Below are 24,472 nucleotides of genomic sequence, written 5' to 3'. Positions count from 1 at the left end.
CAAATGTAAAATTAATTGGAAAAAAGAATCCATTGGATTGTGTGTCACTGCTGAATAGAAGTTTCAAGTGGAACTATTTCTAACCATAAAGTCTATATTTGTCTTTGACCCACAGCTGGTGCAGATTGAGAATTCTAGCAGTTTGGGAGAAGTTAAAGCCTCTCAACAGGGAACACTCTGCATTTAAAGGATCCTGTAAACTGAAGCACCAGGAAAACCATAGTCCAAGTCTTCATTCTTCAGCTTGCAGTCACGTCATCACCATATGCTGTACACTAGAGTATTTATGGCTTGAATCACACATGGAGCCAGTCTTATCTCAGGCAACCATGCTGTCTGCATCAGTATAAGATAAAACTGTGCTAATGACAGGAGGGCAAGTTTAAATGTACGTTTCCATGTACGGGATAAAATACTTGGTCAAATGAAGCTTGGTCAAATGAAGCTTCATGCTACTTCTCTGTGAATGTGGTATTTATTTTATGGGGCAGCAAAGGCAGGGATTAGCTTCATCTTTGCATGTGATTCTAGGCAGATAGTGATGCTAAAAGGTTAATACTTAAGTTACTGTCTTTCAGTTACTATCTAACAGCAGGACAATGCTCTTAGAGTTTATGGAATTATTAGCTACTTTTTAGTGTGCTTGAAACTGGAATGCCATACCTTGCCAGTTATTTTAGCTCCACTCTGCTCCTACTAAGTAAGGTCATTTTTGGTACAGTGATTTGTTAGACAAGACAAGTAAGATTCAAATAAAAGATGTGTCACTGTGGGTTTCACTTCTGTCCATCTGATGATCAGGCTGCTCTGGCTCTGTGCTTATATATTGGGAAGAATTTGCTAGGCTCTTGAAGTTATCCTTAATGCCATCTTTCTCTCTGAAGACGATGGTTTCATTTTTTAACAATATCCTGTGAGGGAAGCCTGACCCAGAGAACTGTTTAAGATACCCATATTTTTCCATCCTGAGGCAGGAAAAGAATTCTGAAAAGGCTGTAGGGATTCGAACTCTCAGACTGTGGGACAGAAAAATTAGGACAGTAACTTCCTTCTCCACTTTTGTGGGTTAACCCAAAACCGTTATCTGAACTACAAATTCCTTGAGATTAGGGATTGTATCTTTTTTGTTTTTGTATCTCTAGTACCTAGTTGAATGCCTTAGTAAGTGATGAATAAACAAATGAATGCATACATGCACAAACAAATTATGTGTCCTCTTTTTGGTCCTCCATTTCAGCCTTTTGAAGGCTGAGAGAGAAGCTGATGTTATAGAGTTCTTACAGGTTTTCAAATTAATGGGAGAAAAACTGGGATATAATTTGAAGAGAGATTCGGGGGAAGTAGCTCCAAGGAAGGTTACTGTTGGTTTGAAAATCATAGCACCAGGAATGTTATTATCGTCACTAAAACAATTATTAAAAAATTGAAAGAGTAATTGCCCTCAGTGATTTTTTAGACATCATGAAAACCTGCAACTAATTGCTACAATATGACTGTCCTCAGGAGATGATAGGTCATGTATGGAGCACACATCTGTAGGTGTATATGCACCTTGTCAATGATTATACATACACATTTCCTGAAAAGCCTATCAGTTAGTTACATTGGGAGACGTACAATGTAGTTCTAAAGGCCTAGGGAGGAACAGGCCATACGTGTTGGGAGATGAACCAAGTTTGCAGCAAAAGAACTTCAGAAGGCAGGGACTACACTGAAATAGTCTCTTACATAAAGCATATGAAAGTCTGCTAGAGATGGGGGAAAAATGATTCCAGCTGCTTTAATTACCTTAAAAATGTGTGCTTTGAGGATGTGATGTCCCAGTTCAATAGTCTGCTGTCGGTTTAGCTTTCCCTCTTGGCGGGAAAACCAGAAGGCAAGTAAGGTGTGACCACTCCTGCAAAAAAAGAGAAATTCATTTTAATTAATTAATTAATTAATTTATTGAGATGGAGTCTCACTCTGTTGCCCAGACTAGAGTGCAGTGGCGCAATCTCGGCTCACTGCAGCCTCCACCTCCTGGGTTCATGTGATTCTCCTCCCTCAGCCTCCTGAGTAGCTAGGATTACAGGCGCCTACCACCATGTCTGGCTAATTTTTCTATTTCAGTAGAGATGGGGTTTCGCCATGTTGGCCAGGCTGGTCTCGAACTCCTGACCTCAGGTGATCCACCTGCCTTGGCCTCCAAAGGTGTTGGAATTACAGGCATGAGCCGCTGCGTCTGGTCTGATTCATTTTAATAGAAATGTTAATGCCCCAATTCTACTTTGGTTGGGGGACTCTTCAGGTCCAGTCATACCTCCAACAAAACTATATCATTCCACTGGTTTTTTGGGGAAGGGCACCTGCTCCTGGGCAAAGAATGGGTATTGAAAGGTTCCTAGGCAGTTCCTTATCCAAATCACATGTATAAATACCACAAAATGTCAGTTCTAGTTGGCTTACACCCATCCCACACACAGATGGCATTACAAGATTTTCATTTTTATTTTCTGTCTCTGTCAGCAACTCTCATTCCACCCATGCTTAAATGTCAGTGTTCTTCAGGATCTCATTCTTGGTCCTATTCTTTCCTCGCTCTAGATTAGCTCATCCATCCTCAAAGCCTTCACCACCACCTATATTCTGTATCTTTTTCTTTATTTAGACTTTTCTTCTCAGCCTTAGGCCAGTATATACCCAACTGTCTATTGTACTTCCCCATTTGGAGGTCTCAGTACCTCACACTCAACATGACCCAAACTGGACTTACAACCTCTTCCCCAAGTGAAGTTTTCTCTGATCAGCCTCTACCAAGCCCCTACCGTTTCCCTCCAGCTGAGGAGAATGGAGGGCTTTCTTTCTATGGCCACCAGTGCAGACTATATATCCTCTAGCACAGTGTTTGCCATACTGTCACATACTCTCTCCTCCACTAGATTGAGGTTCCTGAGGGCATCTGTTCCCCATTATCTCCTTGCTAACAGATCCCAAACCTGTTTATGAAAGAGCAAGCTATTTTGTCTGCCTCTGGATACTGTCTTATCTGCCCGTGATGTCCAGAACTGCCTTAGTTTTCTTGTAAATCATGTGGTCAGCTGGCTTGAGGACAAAGTCAACAGGAGGGCTAGGCTAAAAGAATTGCAGAAAAATAAAGTTTGAGCCCTATTAGCTGCCCTAATTCTGAACTTGTTATATGAGGTAATAGATTTCTGTTCTGTTTAATCTATTTGAATTGGAATTTTCTGGTTTTTTTTCCAGCTCAAAGCATCCTAATGATACACTTCTTTAAGTGTTAATGTGTGTGTGTATGTATGTGAGACATGTATGTATATTTAGGGTTGTATTTCTATTTACATTCACGAAAGAAATCTGAACTACTTATATCTTCCATAGTGCCTAACATAGTCTACTGCATATAAAAATGCTCAATAAAACTTTTTTAGAAGAAAAAATCTGGCATTAAAGAAAGGACACTAGATCACCTTTGAGATGTGTTTTCTTACCCGATTTGTTATGGCCTCTAAGAACTGCAGACACTTAGAACTATCTCTCTATGGCTGATATACTTTGACTCTGTGTCCCCACCCAAATCTCACCTTGAATTGTAACCCCCATAATCCCCACGTGTCATGGGAGGGACTTGGTGGGAGGTAACTGAATTATGGGGGTGGTTTCCCCCATGCTGTTCTCATGATAGTGAGTTCTCATGAGATCTGATGGTTTTCTAAGTGTCTGGCATTTCCCTGGCTGGCACTCATTCTCTCTCCTGCTGCCTTGTGAAGAGGTGCGTGCTGCCTTGTGAAGAGGTGCCTTCTGCCATGATTATAAGTTTCCTGAGGCCTCCCCAGCCATGTGAGTCAACGAAACCTCTTTCCTTTATAAATCACCCAGTCTCAGGTATTTCTTTATAGCAGTGTGAGAATGGACTAATACAGTAAGTTGGTACTGCAGAGAGTAGGGTGCTACCCAAAAATGTGGAAGCAACTTTAGAACTGGGTAACAGGCAGAGGTTGGAACAGTTTGGAGGGCTCAGAAGAAGACAGGAAAATGTGGGAAAGTTTGGAACTTCCTAGAGGCTTGTTGAATGGCTTTGACCAAAATGCTGATGGTGACATGGACAATGAAGTCCAGGATGAGGTGGTCTCAGATAGAGATAAGGAACTTGTTGGGAACAAGAGTAAAGGTGACTCTTGCTATGCTTTAGCAGAGACTGGTGGCATTTTGCCGTTGCCCCAGAGATCTGTGGACTTTGAACTTGAGAGAGATGATTTAGGGTATCTAGTGGAAGAAATTTCTAAGTAGCAAAACATTCAAGAGGTGACAGAGCATAAAAGTTTCAAAAATTTGCAGCCTGACAATGCAATAGAAAATAAAAACCAATTTTCTAGGGAGAAATCTAAGCCAGCTGCAGAAATCTGCATACTTAATGAGGAGCCAAATGTTGAATCACCAAGCCAATGGGGAAAATGTCTCCAGGGCATGTTGAAGGTTTTCATGGCAGCCCCTCCCATCATAGGCCTGGAGGCCTAGGAGGAAAAAGTGGCTTAGTGGGCTGGGCCCAGGGCCTTGCTGCTTTGCGCAGTCTCCAGACTTTGTACCTTGCATCCCAGCTGTGGCTAAAAGGGACCAATATACAGCTCAGGTCATTGCTTCAGAGGGTGCAAGCCCCAAGCCTCATTTTGTAAAAATACAAAAAATTAGCTGGGCATGGTGGTGGGCACCTGCAGTCCCAGCTACTTGGGAGACTGAGGCAGGAGAATGGCATGAACCTGGGAGGCGGAGCTTGCAGTGAGCCGAGATTGTGCCACTGCACTCCAGCCTGGGCGACAGCGAGACTCCATCTAAAAAAAAAAAAAAAAAAAAAGAGTTCAGTGGCAATTTCCAGATTTTACGAGTTTGAAAGAACCCTGGACTCACACCCTCAGATGATACCAATGATTCCATGCAAGCTACACCTGTCTGAGACATTCTCCCAATTAAATAACTTCCTTTCTATTATGGTTAATTTATTCAATCAAACAAGGTGACCTGGTATCCACTACAATTTAGAAATTCTGTAAAGGCAAAAATTAAAGTCCGTTTTTAAAATCTTATTGGAATGAAATCCATTTGATGATTCCTATGTATGATGGGAGCTGTCCCATCCCCTGTGTTCCAGGTTCTTTACTGACACTTAAAAACTCTACAGTCATGGCAGAAGGCATCTCTTAACGGGACAGCAGAAGAGATAATGAGTGCCAGCAGAGGAAATGCCAGACACTTATAAAACTATCAGCTATCACAAGAACAGCATGAGGGAAACTGCCCCTATGATTCAATTACCTCCCACCGGGTCCCTCCCACAACATATGGGTACTACAGGCACCTGCCACCACGCCCGGCTAATTTTTTTTTTTTTTGTATTTTTTAGTAGAGACGGGGTTTCACTGTGTTAGCCAGGATGGTCTCGATCTCCTGACTTCGTGATCCACCCACCTCGGTCTCCCAAAGTGCTGGGATTACAGGCATGAGCCACCGCACCCGGCCCTGAACTCTTATTTATCCCATGAAAACTCAATTTAGTTGACAGGTTATTTTACTTTTTTCTTTTTGAGATGAAGTCTCGCTCTGTCACCCAGGCTGGAGTGCAGTGGTGTGATCTCAGCTCACTGCAACCTCCACTTCTCACGTTCAAGCAATTCTCCTGTCTCAGCCTCCCAAATAGCTGGGATTACAGGCATGTGCCACCATGCCCAGCTAATTTTTTGTATTTTTAGTAGAGATGGGGTTTCACCATGCTGGCCAGGCTGGACTTGAACTCCTGATTTCATGATCTGGCCGCCTCAGCCTCCCAAAGTGCTGGGATTACAAGCGTGAGCCACTGTGCCCAGCCTATTTTAGTTTTTTTCAATAGAGATTGTTCTTTTTGAATAAGTTATTTTAACAGACCATATGGAAGTTAGACAACAATACAAAGCATTTATGAAGTATCTTACTCTCAAGATCTCAAAATTCCATTCAGCTCTTAACAGTAAAATTATTGTAGCCTCCCTGGTATAAGAATTATTACCTTAAGTTACTCATCCATGGCTGTTCCACTGTGACTAGAACTTCTGAATATAAGTCTCTGATTCACTATCTATGCTTTAGGCTGTTAATGAGAATTCATGCCTATTGGGATTAATGTAAAAAAGCTTGTGCTTGACAAGGAAATGAATTTTCAGTTAGACATAGAATTGACTTTGCCCTAGTGTTTTCATTTTACCACCACAACTAAGAAATGCTGGTGAGATGTCTGCATTTCTCTAGTCTTCATTTCAGCTGGCTAGAGATAACTGCTTGCTTTTGCATCAGGCACTGAGGAGAAACAGCAAGCAATACAGGTCAAGGATAAGATGAAGGTGGCAACTATAGTTCATTTCTTTTTGAATACAAGCATGCTACATTATTACTAAAAGGATGGTTCTGATCAGTACACTGGACTCAAAGTTTGTGGTATGTAGGACATAAGGGGAAACAGCAATGTACATTCTATATTGGCTCCCATGGTGACTTGAGCACTGAGATTTAATTTTGCTTCTCAGTCTGCTGGATCTCTCCACCTCCATCACTATCAAGCTCACTTTTTGAAGTTGGAGCTTTCCCTCAAAACCATCTCTTTCTCTTTTTTTTAAATATTGCCAGTTACTCAGGCATAAAACGTAGTAGCTATTTCCCCCCTCTCCTATACTTTCTCTCCTGAAAAGACACAAGAATCTCATTCTCTTCATTTTATTCTTTACTGCTTGCTCCCTGGACATCCCAATAATCTACATTGCAAAAACCGGATCAAAATTCCGCTCAAAATTATTTGCTAGTTTTATTTTCCCTCTGATATAAAATTTAAATTCCTTAGCATGGTATCCAAAGGCTTTCCATAATTTGTCCCTTGTCTATTTGTCTGTCTTTACCTTTTTACCTTATCCTTTCAATTCTAGACAGAGTAAATTATCTGTAGGGTTTCAAACATGCTTTCCCTCTGCCTGGAATTCTCTTTCCTGTTTAGTTCATCAGAAAAACAATTTCTCATTCTTCAAATGGCAACTCACATCATCTCCTCTGTGAAGCCTTCCCTGGTGCCCCCAATAAACTCAGGGGTTCCTTCCTTAGGTTCCTGTTGTACCTGGTACACATCTCCATTATAGCACCCACTGCACAGCACTCTTCTATGTTGCTCTACTCCACACGTGTGAAAAAGCATGGCCTCTATCCTCAACAGAGTCTAGGTAATAGGAGTATATATTTGCAGAATGGATGAGTAAATAATAACATCTTACACCTGTGTATCTTATGGTTTTCGAAATACTTTGGGCCAGGCATGATGGCTCACACCTGTAATCCCAGCACTTTGGGAGGCCAAGGTGGGAGGGTCACTTGAGTCCAGGTGTCCGAGCCTAGCCTGGGTAACAAAGCAGGACCCTGTCTCTACAAAAAAGTTAAAAAGTTAGCCAGTTGTGCTGGCGTGTGCCTGTAGTTCCAGTTACTTGGGAGGCTGAAGCAGAAAAATTGCCTAAGCCCAGGCTGTTGAGGCTGCAGTGAGCTATGATTACACCATTGCACTCCAGCTTGGGCAACACAGCAAGGCCCTGTCTCAAAAAAAAAAAAAAAAAAAAAACCAAAACCCAACAACAACAACTGAAAAATCAAAATACTTAATATTAATAATTATTTTTTGAGACAGAGTCTCACTCCATTGCCTGGGCTGGAGTACAGTGGCATGATCTTGGTTCATTGCAACCTCTGCCTCCTGGGTTCAAGCAATTCTCCTGCCTCAGCCTCCCAAGTAGCTGGGATTATGAGCGTGCACCACCATGCCTGGCTAATTTTTGTATTTTTAGTAGAGATGGGGTTTTACCATGTTGGCTAGGCTGGTCTTGAACTCCTGACCTCAGGTTATCTGCCCGGCTTGGACTCCCAAACTGTTGGGATGACAGGCCTGAGTCACTGCACCCAGACAAATACTTTAATAATTTTTAGATTCTCAAAAAATCATTATACCATAGGTATAGCAGTAAATACTACTCCCAATATTATGGCAGAGGATTGACTGAGACTAAGCAAGATTGAGGGACAGACCCAGCTCACATGCCTAGGAAGTAAAAGAACTAGAATGAGAACTTCAGTGTTTTTGAAATCTAGTTCTACTGAAACCTAGTTCCACTGAAACCTAGTTCCATTACCACACTAAGATTAGCAACTTGGTTTTTGTTTCAGAGCACATTTGTGTGAAAAAAAATCCACCACTGTAAAGAACAATATACTCATTTGTATAGTATAAACTCTGAATTCTTTAATTTTAACATAATTAAAATCAGCAACCATGATTTTGACACTTTTTGATTGGCATTTTGAGAAAGAGTAGGTAAGAAATAAAGTAGAGACAGCTCTAGGAAGCGTGATTTTTAAAGCATGACAGAGCACAACTATGCTTTCCCTTTATAATTAAAGATGATGAGGCCAAGGCACAGTGGTTCTCACCTGTAGTCTTGGCACTTTGGGAGGCTGAGGCAGGAGGATTGCTTGGGTCCAGGAGTTTGAGACCAGCCTGGATACCATAGCGAGACCCCATCTCCACAAAACATTTAAAAAATTAGCCGGCTGTGGTGGCATGTGCCTGTGCTCCTAGCTACTTGGGAGGCTGAGGTGGGAGGATCACTTGAGCCTGGGAGGTTGAGGCTGCAGCAAATTGTGATCGTGCTACTGCACTTCAGCCTGGGTGACGAGCAAGACCCTATCTCAAAAAAAAACAAAAAAAGATGGTAATCATAATCAACTTTAATATGGGTTCAGATATGGTCATAAAGGCCATGGGGTAGGGAAGTGAAGACAGAAGAGAATTATTTTCACATAGCTTATATAATATCATCTTGTGATTCAAGGTTACTTCACAAATTTCCTTACTGGCATTCACAGTGCTGCCTCTTCATCCCTAAAAGTCAAACAGACCTACTTTTAAATCCTAGTTCTGCCACTTACACACTTTATAACCTAAGACAAGATACTGAACCTCTTTGTGAGACAGGGATAGTAATATCTACCTCTCAGGACTGTGGTAAGAATTAAGTGAGACATATTAAGTGAATGTATTTTATTTTGTATTTCTTTTATATTCTCCAGAGTAACTAGTGTAATGCTAAACTAAAGGAATGACCAGTAACCACAAATGACTTTAAACATATAGGAAGATGACTGTGTGTTCAAATGGAACTTTAGTCTTTAATGTGTGTAGCAGGGTGAAATGTGATATCCTGTCCTTAACCCTGATCCTTACCCTTCCACACTGTACCCTACTACCTTTGCAGCCAGAAGAGAAGCCCACAGATCAGGGAAAAATTACTGGGGTACAGATGCCATTCACTGCTAGCAAATGCAACCTGGAAGTGTAACTTCAGGCAGAGGGGAGGATAAGGACAGAGCTAACTGGTCCCTAAGAAACAAGGTAAAAATTAGGCTAACAGGAAGAACATAAATTTCTCATGTAGACCAGAGGTTTTCAGGAGGATAGTAAATCTTATATTCAAGGTATATTTGATTTTAGATATTTTAGGAGAGAGTCGATCACAGGTCACAGTTGAGGATCCTTCCCCCAGCACTCTCCCTTCTTCCCTTTGCTGGATAAATATGTGCGTTTTGACAAAAGTCAGAGAAGGTGGTATCCAGAATAGCAGAGAGCAAATTCTACTTGCATTCTCATTTGTAGGCAAGAGTAGTCCCTTGATACCGGAGACAAATGAAACTCACTTCTGGATAACTACGGGTTACAAGGCAGTGAGGGACTACTGCCACTTGATGATCCTGTACCTCAAGAGTTCAGAGCTATGGAGTCTTTTAGAGAAAAACCCTTTCTAAAGCAAGAATCACTCCCCTCTATCCTCATTTAACAGTATGGAAGTTGGATAACAGTTGTTTTACACAAAATATACAATGGCATTATGTTTGCTTTTCTAATAGGTTTTCACTTAGCACCCCAGGAGATAGCTAGTCTTAAAGTTTCTATTTGTAGTACCAAAACACGCTAGCAAATAAATCTGGATATTTCTAGCATGGATAGTTTCTCACTGTTCTAGTCAGAGTTACTAATATGGAGTCACACAGACTTCATTAACTTATGATGACAAACTTAATATACAACCTTCCAATGCTTCAGAGAAACAACACTGAGATGCTTTGATTTTTTTTTTTTTTTTTGAGACAGAATTTTGCTCTTGTTGCCCAAGCTGGAGTGCAATGGTGTGATCTCAGCTCACTGCAACCTCTGCCTCTCTGGTTCAAGCGATTCTCCTGCCTCAGCCTCCTGAGTAGCTGGAATTACAGGTGCATGCCACCACGCCTGGCTAATTTTTTCTATTTTTAGTAGAAATGGGGTTTCACCATGTTAGCCAGGCTGGTCTCGAACTCCTGACCTCAGGTGATCCACCTGCCTCGGCCTCCCGAAGTGCTGGGATTACAGGCATGAGCCACCATGCCTGGCCAGGTGCTTTGATATTCTGTGTGAGGGTCAGATGTGACAAAGTGGTATAGTTACAGCCAGCTGGCAAGAAAATGCTTATAATCTAAAGCCTATCTTATAATTTTGGTGGAAATAATATGTGCTGCTGTGAAGTGTCTTTATATTACAGAGGTTAATGTGGGTTATTTAAAGAGACCTAGTGAGACGAGAATTATGAGGCAGAGATGGCTGGCTGCCTCCAAAGATTGTGCTCCCCTTCCAAGTCAAGAGTTCTTGTTGGCAAGTGGCTTCCTTGCCAGGGACCTTGCATTCAAGTGGGGTTATGTGACTCAGTTCTGGTTAATGAAATGCGGACAGAAATAATATTCACTTCAGACCTGGCCCAGAAGAATCTTCCACTCTTCCACGGTTTTTTTCTTCCCCCATCAGCCAGTTGATGAAAACAAGCAATTACCCTGGGAAGCAGTGTGTGAAAGATGGCAGAGCCCCCATTGGCCTGCGTCTCTGAAAAACAGTACAGGGCAGACCTCTTCCAAACCATGTGGTGCCTTTGGACTTCATGTGAGTGAAAAATAAATTTCTATTGTGATAAATCATTTAGGTTTTGGGGTTTACTTATTTCAGTAGTTAGCATTACCTTAAATAAAACAAGAGAATTACTTTTTGAGGGATTGCTAACAGGGGATGGATAGAAGGATGAAGAAAGAGTAGAAAGGAGGACTAAGAAGGCCGGGCGTGGTGGCTCACGCCTGTAATCCCAGCACTGTGGGAGGCCGAGGCAGGCGGATCACGAGGTCAGGAGATTGAGACCATCCTGGCTAACATGGTAAAACTCTGTCTCTACTAAAAATACAAAAAATTAGCTGGGCTTGGTGGCGGGTGCCTGTAGTCTCAGCTACTTGGAAGGCTGAGGCAGGAGAATGGTGTGAACCTGGGAGGCGGAGGTTGCAGTGAGCCGAGATTGCGCCACTGCATTCCAGCCTGGGCGACAGAGTGAGACTGTCTCAAATAAAAAAAAAAGAAAGGAGGAGGACTAAGGAACTGTTTATCTCAATATCAGTGAAAATGGGCAGAAACAAACATAATATCCTCATAAATTAGACATTTGGGATACTAGTTGGGACACCAGTTATGAGGTTTATAGCAACAGGCTAGGTGAGAAATGCTAAGACCTATTAAATGAGAAGAGAGAGCAAGGTGTATGTGGGAGAGACATTTTGGTGATACTCAAAAGCACTTGGTCTGAGGAGCACCTCTGCCCGGCTGCCCCGTCTGGGAGATGAGGAGCACCTCTGCCCGGCCGCCCCGTCTGGGAGGTGAGGAGTGCCTCTGCCCGGCCGCCACCCCGTCTGGGAGGAAGTGAGGAGCACCTCTGCCCGGCCGCCCCCTCTGGGAAGTGAGGAGCGCCTCTGCCTGGCCGCCACCCCGTCTGGGAGGAAGTGAGGAGCGCCTCTGCCTGGCTGCCCCATCTGGGAAGGGAGGAGCGCCTCTGCCCAGCCGCCACACCGTCTGGGAAGTGAGGAGCGCCTCTGCCCGGCCGCCCAGTCTGGGAAGTGATGAGCTCCTCTGCCCGGCCGCCCTGTCTGGGAGGTGAGGAGCGCCTCTGCCTGGCCGCCACCCCGTCTGGGAGGAAGTGAGGAGCGTCTCTGCCCGGCCGCCTCGTCTGGGAAGTGAGGAGCGCCTCTGCCCGGCCGCCCGGTCTGGGAAGTGAGGAGCGCCTCTGCCCGGCCGCCCCCTCTGGGAAGTGAGGAGCGCCTCTGCTCGGCCGCCCCGTCTGGGAAGTGAGGAGCGCCTCTGCCCGGCCGCCCCGTCTGGGAGGTGAGGAGCGCCTCTGCCCGGCTGCCACCCGGTCTGGGAGGAAGTGAGGAGCGCCTCTGCCTGGGCGGCCCCGTCTGGGAAGCGAGGAGCGCCTCTGCCCGGCCGCCCTGTCTGGGAGGTGAGGAGCGCCTCTGCCCGGCTGCCCTGTCTGGGAGGTGTGTACCCAACAGCTCCGAAGAGACAGCGACCATCGAGAGCGGGCCATGAGGACGATGGCGGTTTTGTTGAAAGGAAGGGGGGGTGGGGAAGTGTGGGGAAAGGAAGGAGAGATCAGATTGTTGCTGTGTCTGTGTAGAAAGGGGTGGGCATAGGAGACTCCATTTTGTTCTGACTAGGAGAAATTCTTCTGCCTTGGGATGCTGTTGATCTATGGCCTTTCCCCCAGCCCCATGCTCTCTGAAACATATGCTGTGTCAACTCAGGGTTAAATGGATTAAGGGCGGTGCAAGATGTGCTTTGTTAAACAGATGCTTGAAGGCAGCATGCTCTTTAAGAGTCATCACCACTCCCTAATCTCAAGTACCCAGGGGCACAAACACTGCAGAAGGCCGCAGGGTCCTCTGCCTAGGAAAACGAGAGACCTTTGTTCATGTGTTTATCTCCTGACCTTCTCTCCACTATTATCCTATGACCCTCCCATATCCCCCTCTCCGAGAAACACCCAAGAATGATCAATAAATACTTCATAAATTAAAAAAAAAAAAAAAAAAAAAAGCACTTGGTCTTTTTTTTTGTGTAGGGAAGATAAGGATGGAGGGATAAAAACTGCAGTTAGGCCAGGCGAGGTGGCTCACACCTGTAATCCCAGCACTTTGGGAGGCCAAGGTGGGCAGATCACTTGAGGCCAGAAGTTCGAGACCAGCCTGGCTACCATGATAAAACCCCGTCTCTACTAAAAATACAAAAATTAGCTTGGCATGGTGGGGCATGCCTGTAATCCCAGCTACTCACAGAAATTAGCCTGGCATGGTGGTACATGCCTGTAATCCCAGCTACTCAGGAAGCTGAGGCAGGAGAATCACTTGAACCTGGGAGGCAGAGGCTGCAATGAGCTGAGATCATGCCACTGCACTCTAGCATGGGCAACAGAGTGAGACCCTGTCTCAAAAAAAAGAAAAAAAAAGCTGAAATTATTATTCCTTTCCACAAGATTGTCGAAGCACACTCCATGAGAAGAAAAAAGGAAGAGGAGTCCTTGTGTCCCGTGACAGTAATGAGTCACTTTCTATCCCTAGCAGCCTTCCAGCATAAAAGCCTGTCTATTCCAAACCACTCATTCCTAGCCAACATGAAGTAATTTTTCAAACTCACAGCTAGCTGGAAGTATTCAAACTATGGTATCATTGATATACCAGAGCCCACCATGAAGAGGGAAAGGTGAAAGAGGGAAGTTCCTTTAAATGGATGTTTCTCTTGTGTTACTAAGGGTCTTTGTGTTTGCAAAAAAGTAACTTGTAGGATGACCTGATAAAGTGGTATTTTCAGTAAGATTAATTCCTCTGAGAAATTCAGAAGATACAATCAGGTAATCATTGTTTAGGACATGGAGAATTTACTCCTTCTGGCAAGGATCCCCATGCCTCCATCTCCCTTTCTGCCAGTTGGACAAAGGCATCTTCTGGCCAGGTTCTTAATGTTCTGTAGCTCCTGAGCCCTACTAGGAACACAAGTGTGGCAACTAAAAAGATATGGGTTTCCAAAAGTTCAAAAAGGTTTGTTCAAAAAGGACTTTAAGTTGCCCTTCTGATAGCCAGGTTTCTAGAACTCATCATCCTTTGCCTCTCTTCTATGTTTAGTCTCTTACTTTTTATCTTCCTGTTTTCCAGTGTCAATCAACATGGTCAAACTTTTCCCTTCCTTCAGTGCTAAAATTTGGGGAAGTTGAGTCTATGGTAGTGGTCTCTACTTTTTCATTTCACATGTAGTTTTTAACTTATGGGAATTGGACTTCTGCTACCAACCATTCTATGCAAAAGCCATATATGGCCTCTTACCCTTTGCCTTATTGCAGTACAAGGTACTGGTGAGCATCCCCTCCTTGAAATTGCCCTCTCCTTTGACTTCCATGACCTTACTTCCTCTTGTTTCTCTTTCTAATTCTCCTCTAAATTACTATTTGGCTCATCATCTTCTTTTAGCATTTAAATATAACTATTCTGTTTCATGCTTCTAAACTTCCTACTTTATATTCTTGGGTGATATCGTTTAGTACTATGGCTTCTACTGTCAGTTATTTGCTGGTAATGCACAAATTTATAGTTGCATGCCTTGAGCCTTCTCTTTGTCTATTTTCTAAAGGCACATTCCTAAATATATTCTGTACATCTTTCTTCAGAGGCAATTCATTACGAACATGTCCAAAATAGGACTCACTTTCTCCCCATAAGCCTGTTCTTCCTCCTGCCTTTGCTCATGTTAGAGCCCCTCCTCCATTCAGAAAGTTCTATGTTGGTTAGTAGCATCACTATTATCCATCATTCAAGATAAATCTCGTCATTTTTGATCCCTCTGTCCTGACCTTTCACATACCATATAAAAAAAGACCAAGTGCTTTTGGGTAACACCAAAATATCTCTCCCACATACACTCTGCTCTCTATTCTCCTGTTATAGGTCTTACCATTCCTCACCTAGACTACTGCTATAAACCTCTTAATTAGTAGCCCAACTTGCAGTCTCTTCCCTTCATTTCGACTCATCTTCCATACATCACTAGTCAGAGCTATCTTTCACATCACCAGAGTTATCAGATCTTTGTTTCTTCCTCCTCAAAAGGCTACAGAGGCTCCCTGTTATCTACAGAATTAAAAAGTCTTAAACATGGCATTTAAGGTTTTCCCAGTGACACCTATCATCCTCTCTTCCTGATCATGCATCTTATTCTCTCATCATAGCTGCTCACAGTTCCCCAAAGGCATTTCATACGTTCTCACTCCTCCTTGTTTCTGTTACTGCCATTACCTTTTCCTTTCTGCCTACAGGGCTCCTGCATTCCCTTGCTGCTTAACGGAATTCAACCCATACTTCAAGGCTGAACTTTAATGTTACCTCTTCTGAAAAGTATTTCCTCTTTGTCTAGGTTCCTTCAATACTTTGTACTATGGCACTATTGTTGGTTGCTGTGTGTGCCTGACTTCCCTTTAGAGCAGGGGTGTCCAATCTTTTGGCTTCCTGGGGCCACAGTGGAAGAAGAATAATTGTTTTGAGCCACACATAAAATATACTAACACTACAGATACCAGATGAGCTAAAAAAATTGCAAAAAAATCTCATCATGTTTTGAGAAAGTGTACGAATTTGTGTTGGGCCACATTCAAAGCCTCCCTGGGACACATGTGGCCCATGGCACGTGGGTTGGACAAGCTTGCTTTAGAGTATAATGGCTTTAGTGTCAGGGGTGTCTTAAGCCACCTAAGTTTCTCTAGTGGTTAGCACAGTCCTCGGTATAGAGGAGAAGAAGCTCACTAAGTGTTTCATGTCTCATGAATGAATAAAACCAAGCAGGTGGGTACAAGGAAGAGCAATACAAGGACTTCCAGATTCACTTTCCAATTCAGTACTCAATTTGACTTTGAATTTGCAGGTATTTCTGCTGTCGCTGTTAGACTGTGAAATGAGTGTGCATACGACTCAAGTATCAAGAATAGGTTAACAATCCCGATCTTTTCCACTTCTTAAAAATTCTGCCAACAGTTAAACTTCAGTTGTTGCTGTCTTATAGTCTGCTTGTTGCTATCCATTCTCAGCAAATGATACCCATGCTTTTTGGAGAAAATTATTTCTTCCATTTTTCACTTATCAGTCAGTAACTGCTTTGGCATTTTTTTTTATGGCTTTCTCATGGAAGCTGAATTCAAAATATATTTCTGGTTCCCCTGTGCTACTGTTTTATAGTCAATATGGAAATGTATGACCCTCATGAAAGTAAATTATAAGTATGACCAAAAGGTACCTTTGTAGAAATGAGTGGAAAAGCATTATTTCCTTGTAAATATAGAATCTGAATAGGAATTTGCTGCTTTCTCCCACTTTGCCTCACATCTTCCTACTGCCTTTCTGTTCTGTTAATGCATCTCTAGCTCTAGGAAAACGGTCATCTTTTCTCTGTTCCAACAAGAAGTCTTTAGGTAGCTGGCAGGGCTTCATGAGGCAGAAGAGCTATGACTCCACTGAAATGTCACAGTTTGAAACACCAATGGTAGTCATAGGAAAACTGATCACTTCTCTCTTCCTCCTCCATGCCCCTCAGCTCTTTGTTTATACTTCTAGCACAGCACTCTGCCTTGAATTATAGCTAGTTATAAATGTGTCTGTTAAAAACACTAACCTGTAAGTCTTGGTAGACAGATCTTACTTGTATTTGTATTCCCAGCAGTGCTTAAGACAGAGCCTTAAATATATTACTTAATAAATATTCACTGAACACTTGCTGAAATGCGTGTCTTCACTTAACTCCCGAGTGAACAAAAGATACTATCTGTTGAGTTGTGGGAAGAGTTTCTCAAATATTTTAAGTTGCTAGCTTAAAATTAGTACCACTTATCATTCCTTTGTTGGTTCATTAGTTCATCATCAAAAAAAAATTTACTGTGCGCTTACTGTGTTCCAGGCACTCTACTAATCATTAGGAAGACACAGTGAGCAATACAGAGAAGGTTCTTGTCCTCATTGAGTTCATTTTAGACAGAAGAGTGGACAAAAACGAGTACTCACCTACAATTAATAATAAATTGTGATAAGTGTTAGAAAGGAGGTAAAAAGGATGTTATGATTAAGATATAAACCAGGAGGCACTTACTTCGATAACGTGACAAGCAGAAGTCTTTCTGAGGAGGTGGCATTTAAGCTGAGATCTGAAGGAGGAGTGAGAGATCTTTCTATGTGATGAGATGCCTGGGAAAGTGAGCTCCAGATGGAGGCAACTGTTAAGTGCAAAGGCCCGGAGGTGGGAAAGTGCAAGTTCTAGAAACTGGCAGAAAATTGTGAATAAGAGGGAGAAAGAATGAACTTAATTCAGGGAGGGAGGCAGAAGCTATATCTATAAATACAGGGCTTTGAACAATCTGGCTTTGATTTTACTCTAATCATAGAAAGCCACCGGAGGATTTTCAGGAAGAGGTTACATGGTCTGATTTGTGTTTTTATAAGATTGCTCTGGCTGCTGGTGGAGAATGGACTCAAAGAGGGCAAGAAGGAGACCAATTAAGAGGTGAAAGTAATCCATGTGAGATCCCAGGATGTGGTCATTATGATCATTAGAGATGGAAACAAACAGATACTTGCAAGTAAAATTTGGGTGGTAGAACCAATTGGATATGTGGATGGCTACAGTAAATTCATGTCTCACAGCTGTGGCTTCTTATGGTTGAGAGGATGGAATGCTATTAATGTTGATTTGACTAAATGTGGAGATCTACTTGCTTTTGAAAGTCTCTAGAGATGGCCGAGTGAATTGCTTTACTCGCAAAAAAAGAGAATATGCTGTCATGTTCCACTACACTGGCAATAGCTCCTCCTGACTGCTGTGCCATTAATCTTGGTTTGACAACCTAGGAAAACTTGTGGGGTTCTTATCTTTTGATCCAGCCAGTATTGTTTCAGAGACTCATTAATAGGATAATTAGCCACTAATTCCTGTGCTACTTTCAGTACAAGAAATTTCCCTTAATCACCTGCCCTACTTCTACCTCATTTTAGATTAAGTTGCTGTAACCAGTATTCACTATACTGAACATATCCACCTTAAAAAAGCTCTATATGTATTTTTAAACACATAAAGCGTATTACCTTTTACAAACAATATAGATATAAGTCTCCTCTGTGTTTTCATTAGTTGGCTGTTCCATAATTTTTTTTTTTTTTTTTGAGAGTCAGGGTCTCACTCTGTCACCCAGGCTAGAGTGCAGTGGCATGACATATCTCACTGTAACCTTGAACTCCTGGCCTCAAGTGATTCTCCCACCTTGGCTTTCCCAAGCCCTGGGATTAGAGGCATGAGCCACCTTGCCTGGCCTGTAAATGCTTCATGAATAAGTAAATGCTAAGCATTTATTCTTGCCAAGTCATCGCTTCTGGGCCTTTTGGCTAAGACCAAGTATATTCTTGCCAAGTCATAAAATGATGCACTGTTTCCAACTTATCATAAGCAGAACTATATCTCTGTATGTATACAGACTTAGGAAATCTCTCATAAGTTTTTATGACAGAATAAGTAGTTCTCAGTTTTAACTGGGTTTGGAGAAGAATTATAATTAGCAGCTTTTTTCCAAATTTCATTTTGGATTTGGAAAACGAAAAAAAAAATGTTGCTGTGGCCCATCTTCTAATGGTCTGACAGGGTGAAAGATGGAAACAGTTTGCCTATTTGACTAACAGATGTCGATCCCATGATTTATGCTGAGACAAAACAAACTTGTAAAGCTAAAAGACATTCAATGTGTTGGCAAACTGAACATATTTCAAAATATATATTAGATTTCATGTAATTCCTCCCATTTGTCATATCCCAAAACCATGACATTGGGTCACTACTTCAGATATGAGTCTCAGATTTACTCTTGATGCCAATAGGGGGTTAGAAAGTGGATAACAGGAAAAAATATTCATTGGTAAATTAGATAAATCCCCAATAATATTACAGGTCAATGAAATATCTTCTTGGAAATCACACAACTAAACTATGACATCAGACTGATTACCACTCAGTGGAAGATAGAGAAGAATTAGAAGTGAAGAATGTCTAGACTCTGAAAAGAGATGAAGCACTAATAGTCCCAGGGAGGTAAGCTCATCTACTAATAGTCAAGTGTTAGTGAAAGACCCAGAACAGCCAAAGCTATCCTAAGCAAGAACAAAACTGGAGGAATCATATTGCCTGACTTCAAATTATACTATAGACCCAAATGGCATGGTACTGGTATAAAAACAGACATGTAGACCAGTGGAACAGAATAGAGAGCCTAGAAATAAATTCATACATCTACAGTGAACTCATTTTTAAAAAAGTTTCCAAGAACATACTTTGGGGAAAGGACAGTCTCTTCAATAAATGGTGCTGGGAAAACTGGATATCAGTAGGCAGAAGAATGAAACTAGATCCCTATCTCTCGCCATATATAAAAATCAAATCAAAATGGATTACAAACTTAAATCTAAAACCGGAAACTATGAAACTATTAAAAGAAAATATTACGGAAACTTTTCAAGACATTGGTCTGGGCAAAGACTTCTTGAGCAATACCCCAAAGGCACAGACAAGCAAAGCAAAAACGGACAAATGGGACCTCATCAAGTTACAAAGCTTCTGCAAAGCAAAGGAAGGAAACAACAAAGTGAAGAGACAACCCATAGAATGGAAGAAAATACTTACAAACTACCCATCTGACAAGGGATTAATAACCAGAATATATAAAGAGCTCAAACAACTCTATAGGAAAAAATCTAATAATATGATTTAAAAATGGGCAAAAGATCTGAATAGACATTTCTCAAAAGAAGACACACAAATGGCAAAGAGGTATACGATCATTGATCATCAGAGAAATTCAAATGAAAACTACCATGAGATATCATCTCATCCCAGTTAAAATGGCTTTTATCCAAAAGACAGGCAATAAAAAAATGCTGAGAAGGATGTGGAGAAAAGGGAACCCTTGTACGCTGTTGGTGGGAATGTAAATTAGTGCAATCTATATGGAGAACAGTTTGGAGGTTCCTAAAAAAACTATAGAGTCTAGGGTGAGCTGTAAACAGGCGGGAGCCCTGCCCCCTCCTGAGTTGTCAGGGTGGGAGCCCTGCCCAGCCATGGCTGCAGACATGGGCATCCATGTGCTCTTGGGGGCCTGGGAAGATCCCCCTACCCTCGCAGGCTCAGAAGTGCCAGCTCTACTTGGCTTCTCCCTGCTCCCAGCGCCCACTCTGATTTCGGAGCAAAGCTGAGGCTGAAGCTGGGCACTGTTGTGACCCGGCCAGGTGTATGTGTGTTCAGGGAAGCGTTGACATGCCAGCCCCAAGCTGCCTCAGTCCCCTCTGGACTTTGGGCGCTGATGAGCATGGGAGGGTGGCTCAGTGCAGGCCTGCAGGTGCCTCTTGGCATGAACAGCAGGTGCCTCTTGGCATGAACTTGCCATGGATGACATGATTGATGGTGGCAGGAGGCAGACAGGCTCCTGGGTGGAAAGGGGTGGGTCCCCAGTGAAGCCCCAACTTCAGGTCAGAAACGGCCTGAAGCATGGGGGCTGGGCTGTCAGTCCTGGGTGGAGTCCGTGGCCCTGAGTGAGAACTTATGGTGCTTTTTCCAGGCCTGCCCATGAACCAGTTAGCATGCATGTCCTCCCTTCTGAAGCCCATAAAAACCCTGGACTCAGCCAAACTCATGGAGATGAGACAATCTGCCTGCAGACAGGAGCTACCCACTCCATGTCTCCCCTCCCCTGAGGGTTGAACACTCGATGGGACAACCTGCCTATAGATAGGAGCTACCCATTCCAGGTCTCCTATCTGCTGAGGGTTGCACACTTGTCGGGACATCCTGCCTGTACATAGGAGCTATCCACTCCGGGTCTCCTCTCCGCTGAGGGCTGCACACTTGATGGGACAAACTGCCTGTAGATAGGAGCTACCCATTCCAGGTCTCCTATCTGCTGAGGGTTGCACACTTGTCGGGACATCCTGCCTGTACATAGGAGCTATCCACTCCGGGTCTCCTCTCCGCTGAGGGCTGCACACTTGATGGGACAAACTGCCTGTAGATAGGAGCTACCCATTCCAGGTCTCCTCTCTGCTGAGGGTTGTACACTTGTAGGGACAACCTGCCTGTGCATAGGAGCTACTCAACCCCGGTCTCCTCTCTGGTGAGAACTGGACACTTGCAGGGATGACCTGCTTGCGGAAAGGAGCTTCCCACTTTGGATCTCTTGAGAGCTCTTCTGTTGCTCAATGAAGCTCCTCTCTGCATTGCTCACTCTCCAGTTGTCCATGAACATCATTCTTCCTGGATGCAGGACAAGATCTCAGGACCTACTGAATGGCGGGACTGAAAGAGCTGAAACAGAAACAGGGCTGAAACATGCCCCACTGCTCGCCACGTTGTGGATGATGAGAAGGAGAGAAGAGCTGCAGTTCTTTGAGGAGCCCAGACCTACAGACTCCCTGAGCCATGGCTGTGACAACCTCTTTGGGCTCGGCAGTTCCTGGTGTCTCCAAGCTTCCAGGCGCCACCACATTCCCCTTGTCCAGACGTGGTTGCCTGCAGTGGAAGCCGCGTGCAATATGTTTGGTACAATCGCAGCCTGACATGCAGCTGGCACCTATGCTGGTGCCTGGAGTTGCCTGCCCTGCTGCAGCAGCCAGTGTGCCTGGTTGTGCAGTGGCCGGACCCCATGCTCTCTCGTCCACACACTGCTCACTGCTCTGTGCCTGGCTCACCCTTGGGAGGTGTGGGATCTGGGCCAGTAGCAAGAGCTGAGTGCAGCCTGCTGAGCCGAGTAGGCAGAACGATCCCAAAGGGTGTGAGCAATACTCGGGCAGAAGGCTCCGCCAGCCACAGAGGTTTCTGGCTGGCAAAGCAACACCCCAAAGATCCTGTGACACTACCATATGATCCAGCAATCCTGGTCCTAGGTATACACCCAAAAGAAAGGAAATCAGTATATTGAAGAGATATCTGCAGTTCCATGCTTGTTACAGCACTATTCACAATAGCCAAGATTTGGAAGTAACTTAAGCGTCCACCAACAGACAAATGGATAAACAAAATGTGGTGCATATACACAATGGAGTATTATTCAGCCATTAAAAAGAATGAGGCCCTACCATTTAGAACAACATGGATGGAACTGGAGGTCATTACGTTAAGTGAAATAAGCCAGGCACTGAAAGACAAACATTGCGTGTTCTCACTTATCTGTCAGAGCTAAAAATTAAAATAACTGAACTCATGGAGATAGACAGTAGGGGATGGTTACCAGCTAGGAAGGGTAGTCAGGGCTGGGGAGGGGTTGGTGGAAAGGGTGGGCATGGCTAATGGGTACAAAACATAGAAAGAATAAATAAGACCCAGAATTTGGTGGCACAACAAGGTGACTATAGTAAAAGATAATTTAATCAAACATTTAAAAATAACTAAAAGAGTATAATTGGATTGTGTGAAACACAAAGGATAACTGCTTGAGGTGATGGATATTTTACCCCGATGTGATTATTATACACTGCATGCCTATATCAAAATATCTCATGTAACCATAAATATACATATATATGTGTATATACCATGTACCCACAAAAATTAAAAATTAAAAAAAAATTGAAAGTGTGAATAAAAGATGTCTGGTACATTCTCTTCTCTCTGCTTTAACTCTTTCAAGCCTCCTAAGGGTTGATTTCGTTCTAAGAGGCCCTTTTTCCTTCCCATGCTTCATCATTTTGCTGAATTCTTTCCTAATGCTTTGAGAAAGCAGAACCCATCCTCCAGTTTAAGGGTCTGCTCTGGGAGCCTGCAATGGCTATCAGGAGCAGTGACCTCAAGTTTGTGCTTCAGTGAGGGTAAGGTTAATTGTCATCTTGCCTGGAGGCTCATATTTAGATTTAAAAAACAAAATCAACACAAACTTCAACTAATCATTTATTTTGTAGTCATTTCAACCCCATCTATTCTATAAGAAGCCCTGTTATACAGACCTCTGGAACAGTTATTTTTCACTTTGGGGAGGACACCCTCTCTTTTTCCTTAGACAAACTGCTTGTTCTCTGACACCCTGCTTTGTGGCAATGCATTTTGGAGCATCAGGTCTCCAATGTGTAATTCACTTACTAATATGGTCAAATAAATTAGGAAAAACCTCAACAAACCACTTATTATAAGCAATCAATTCTGGTCGTAAAGAATCAAGTAAGTACTCAACTATCCCATGGTATAGGTAGGATTTGTGTCGCCTTTTCCCTTTCCATTCATCACAGGATTTGCTGTCTTTAATTTGAGGAAATCAGGTCAAACCAAATTAGGCTCCCACATCACAACCTTAGGCTCCCACATCACAATCTCATTAGGTTGTAACAACTCAATACTCATTACATGAAGTTCACAACAAGCTTCTTGTATTTTATTCAAGCATTTAAAAATAAGGCTGGCTAGGCTGGGCATGGTGGCTTATGCCTGTAATCCCAGCACTTTGGGAGGCTGAGGTGGGCAGATCACCTGAGGTCAGGAGTACGAGACCAGCCTGGCCAAATTGGTGAAACTCCGTCTCTACTAAAAATACAAAAAAGTTAGCTGGGCGAGGTAGCAGGCACCTGTAATATCCCAGCTACTCGGGAGGCTGAGGCAGGAGAATTGCTTGAACCCAGGAGGCAGAGGTTGCAGTGATCCGAAATCGCATAATTGCACTCCAGCCTGGGTGACAGGGCAACACTGTCTCGGAAAAAAAAAAAAAAAAAAAAAAAAAAGCTGGTGCAGTGGCTCATCCCTGTAATCCCAGCACTTTGGGAGGACAAGGTGGGTGGATGGCTTGAACCTGAGTTTGAGACCAGCCTGGGCAACACAGTAAGACCCTGTCTCTACAAACAAAAAAAATTAGGCATGGTGGCATGTGCCTGTGGTCACAGTTACACAGGAAGCTAAGGTAGGAGGATTGACAGAGCCCAGGAGGTTGAGACTTCAGTGAGCCGTCACTGTGCCACTGCACTCCAGCCTTAGTGACAGAGTGAGATACTGTCTCAAAAAAATAAAACAAACAAACCCCACAAAAATACACACACAATAACACAGTAGAGTCTTAATCTCTGTCAAAATCTTACACACACACACACGCACACACACACATACACACAAATATTAATCTGAGAGCCGTTCCTACGGCAGGGAAAGCTAGATACCATGAAAATTGAGATAATGAGGAACAGAAACAGAACAGAGTGGAGATTTATTCAGGGCGAGCCTAAAGTGATATAGAAATACTAAGCAGTAACTGGACAGCACCACAAGGCTGGTAGCTCCGACTGTCTACTCTATCAGCCTTAAATTTCTACTATGAGAGTCACTAAAAGGTTGCCTAACAAAGGCCAATGACTACTTCTCTCAAATGTCTTATTTAAATGCACAAGTTGCCTCAAATAGGTTTTCCATCTCTCTACTATTAGCATAATAGCAGGAATTCACTTATTAAATTAGTGAGTTAATCTGATATCTCAGTGCCCAAGGGAATAAAAC

The 24,472-nt window shown here is 43.1% G+C and overlaps 1 protein-coding gene across 6 annotated transcripts in view; it reads right to left on the bottom strand.

Annotated features, from left to right (window-relative positions):
• The window catches only part of TANC2 (tetratricopeptide repeat, ankyrin repeat and coiled-coil containing 2), a 487,927-nt gene that overhangs the window by 46,267 nt on the left and 417,188 nt on the right, over positions 1-24,472 (bottom strand). For all 6 annotated transcript variants that reach the window (XM_063657089.1, XM_054458934.2, XM_063657088.1 and 3 more), the window contains one exon: positions 1,789-1,897. In XM_063657089.1, the coding sequence (XP_063513159.1) occupies positions 1,789-1,897 (109 nt within the window). The remainder of the gene's footprint in view (positions 1-1,788; positions 1,898-24,472) is intronic.

The sequence above is a fragment of the Pongo pygmaeus genome, chromosome 19 (assembly GCF_028885625.2).
Source record: "Pongo pygmaeus isolate AG05252 chromosome 19, NHGRI_mPonPyg2-v2.0_pri, whole genome shotgun sequence".
Taxonomy (NCBI): Eukaryota; Metazoa; Chordata; class Mammalia; order Primates; family Hominidae; genus Pongo; species Pongo pygmaeus.
Note: the sequence above shows the minus strand (reverse complement) of the source record. Positions and strands in the feature narration are given on the sequence as shown.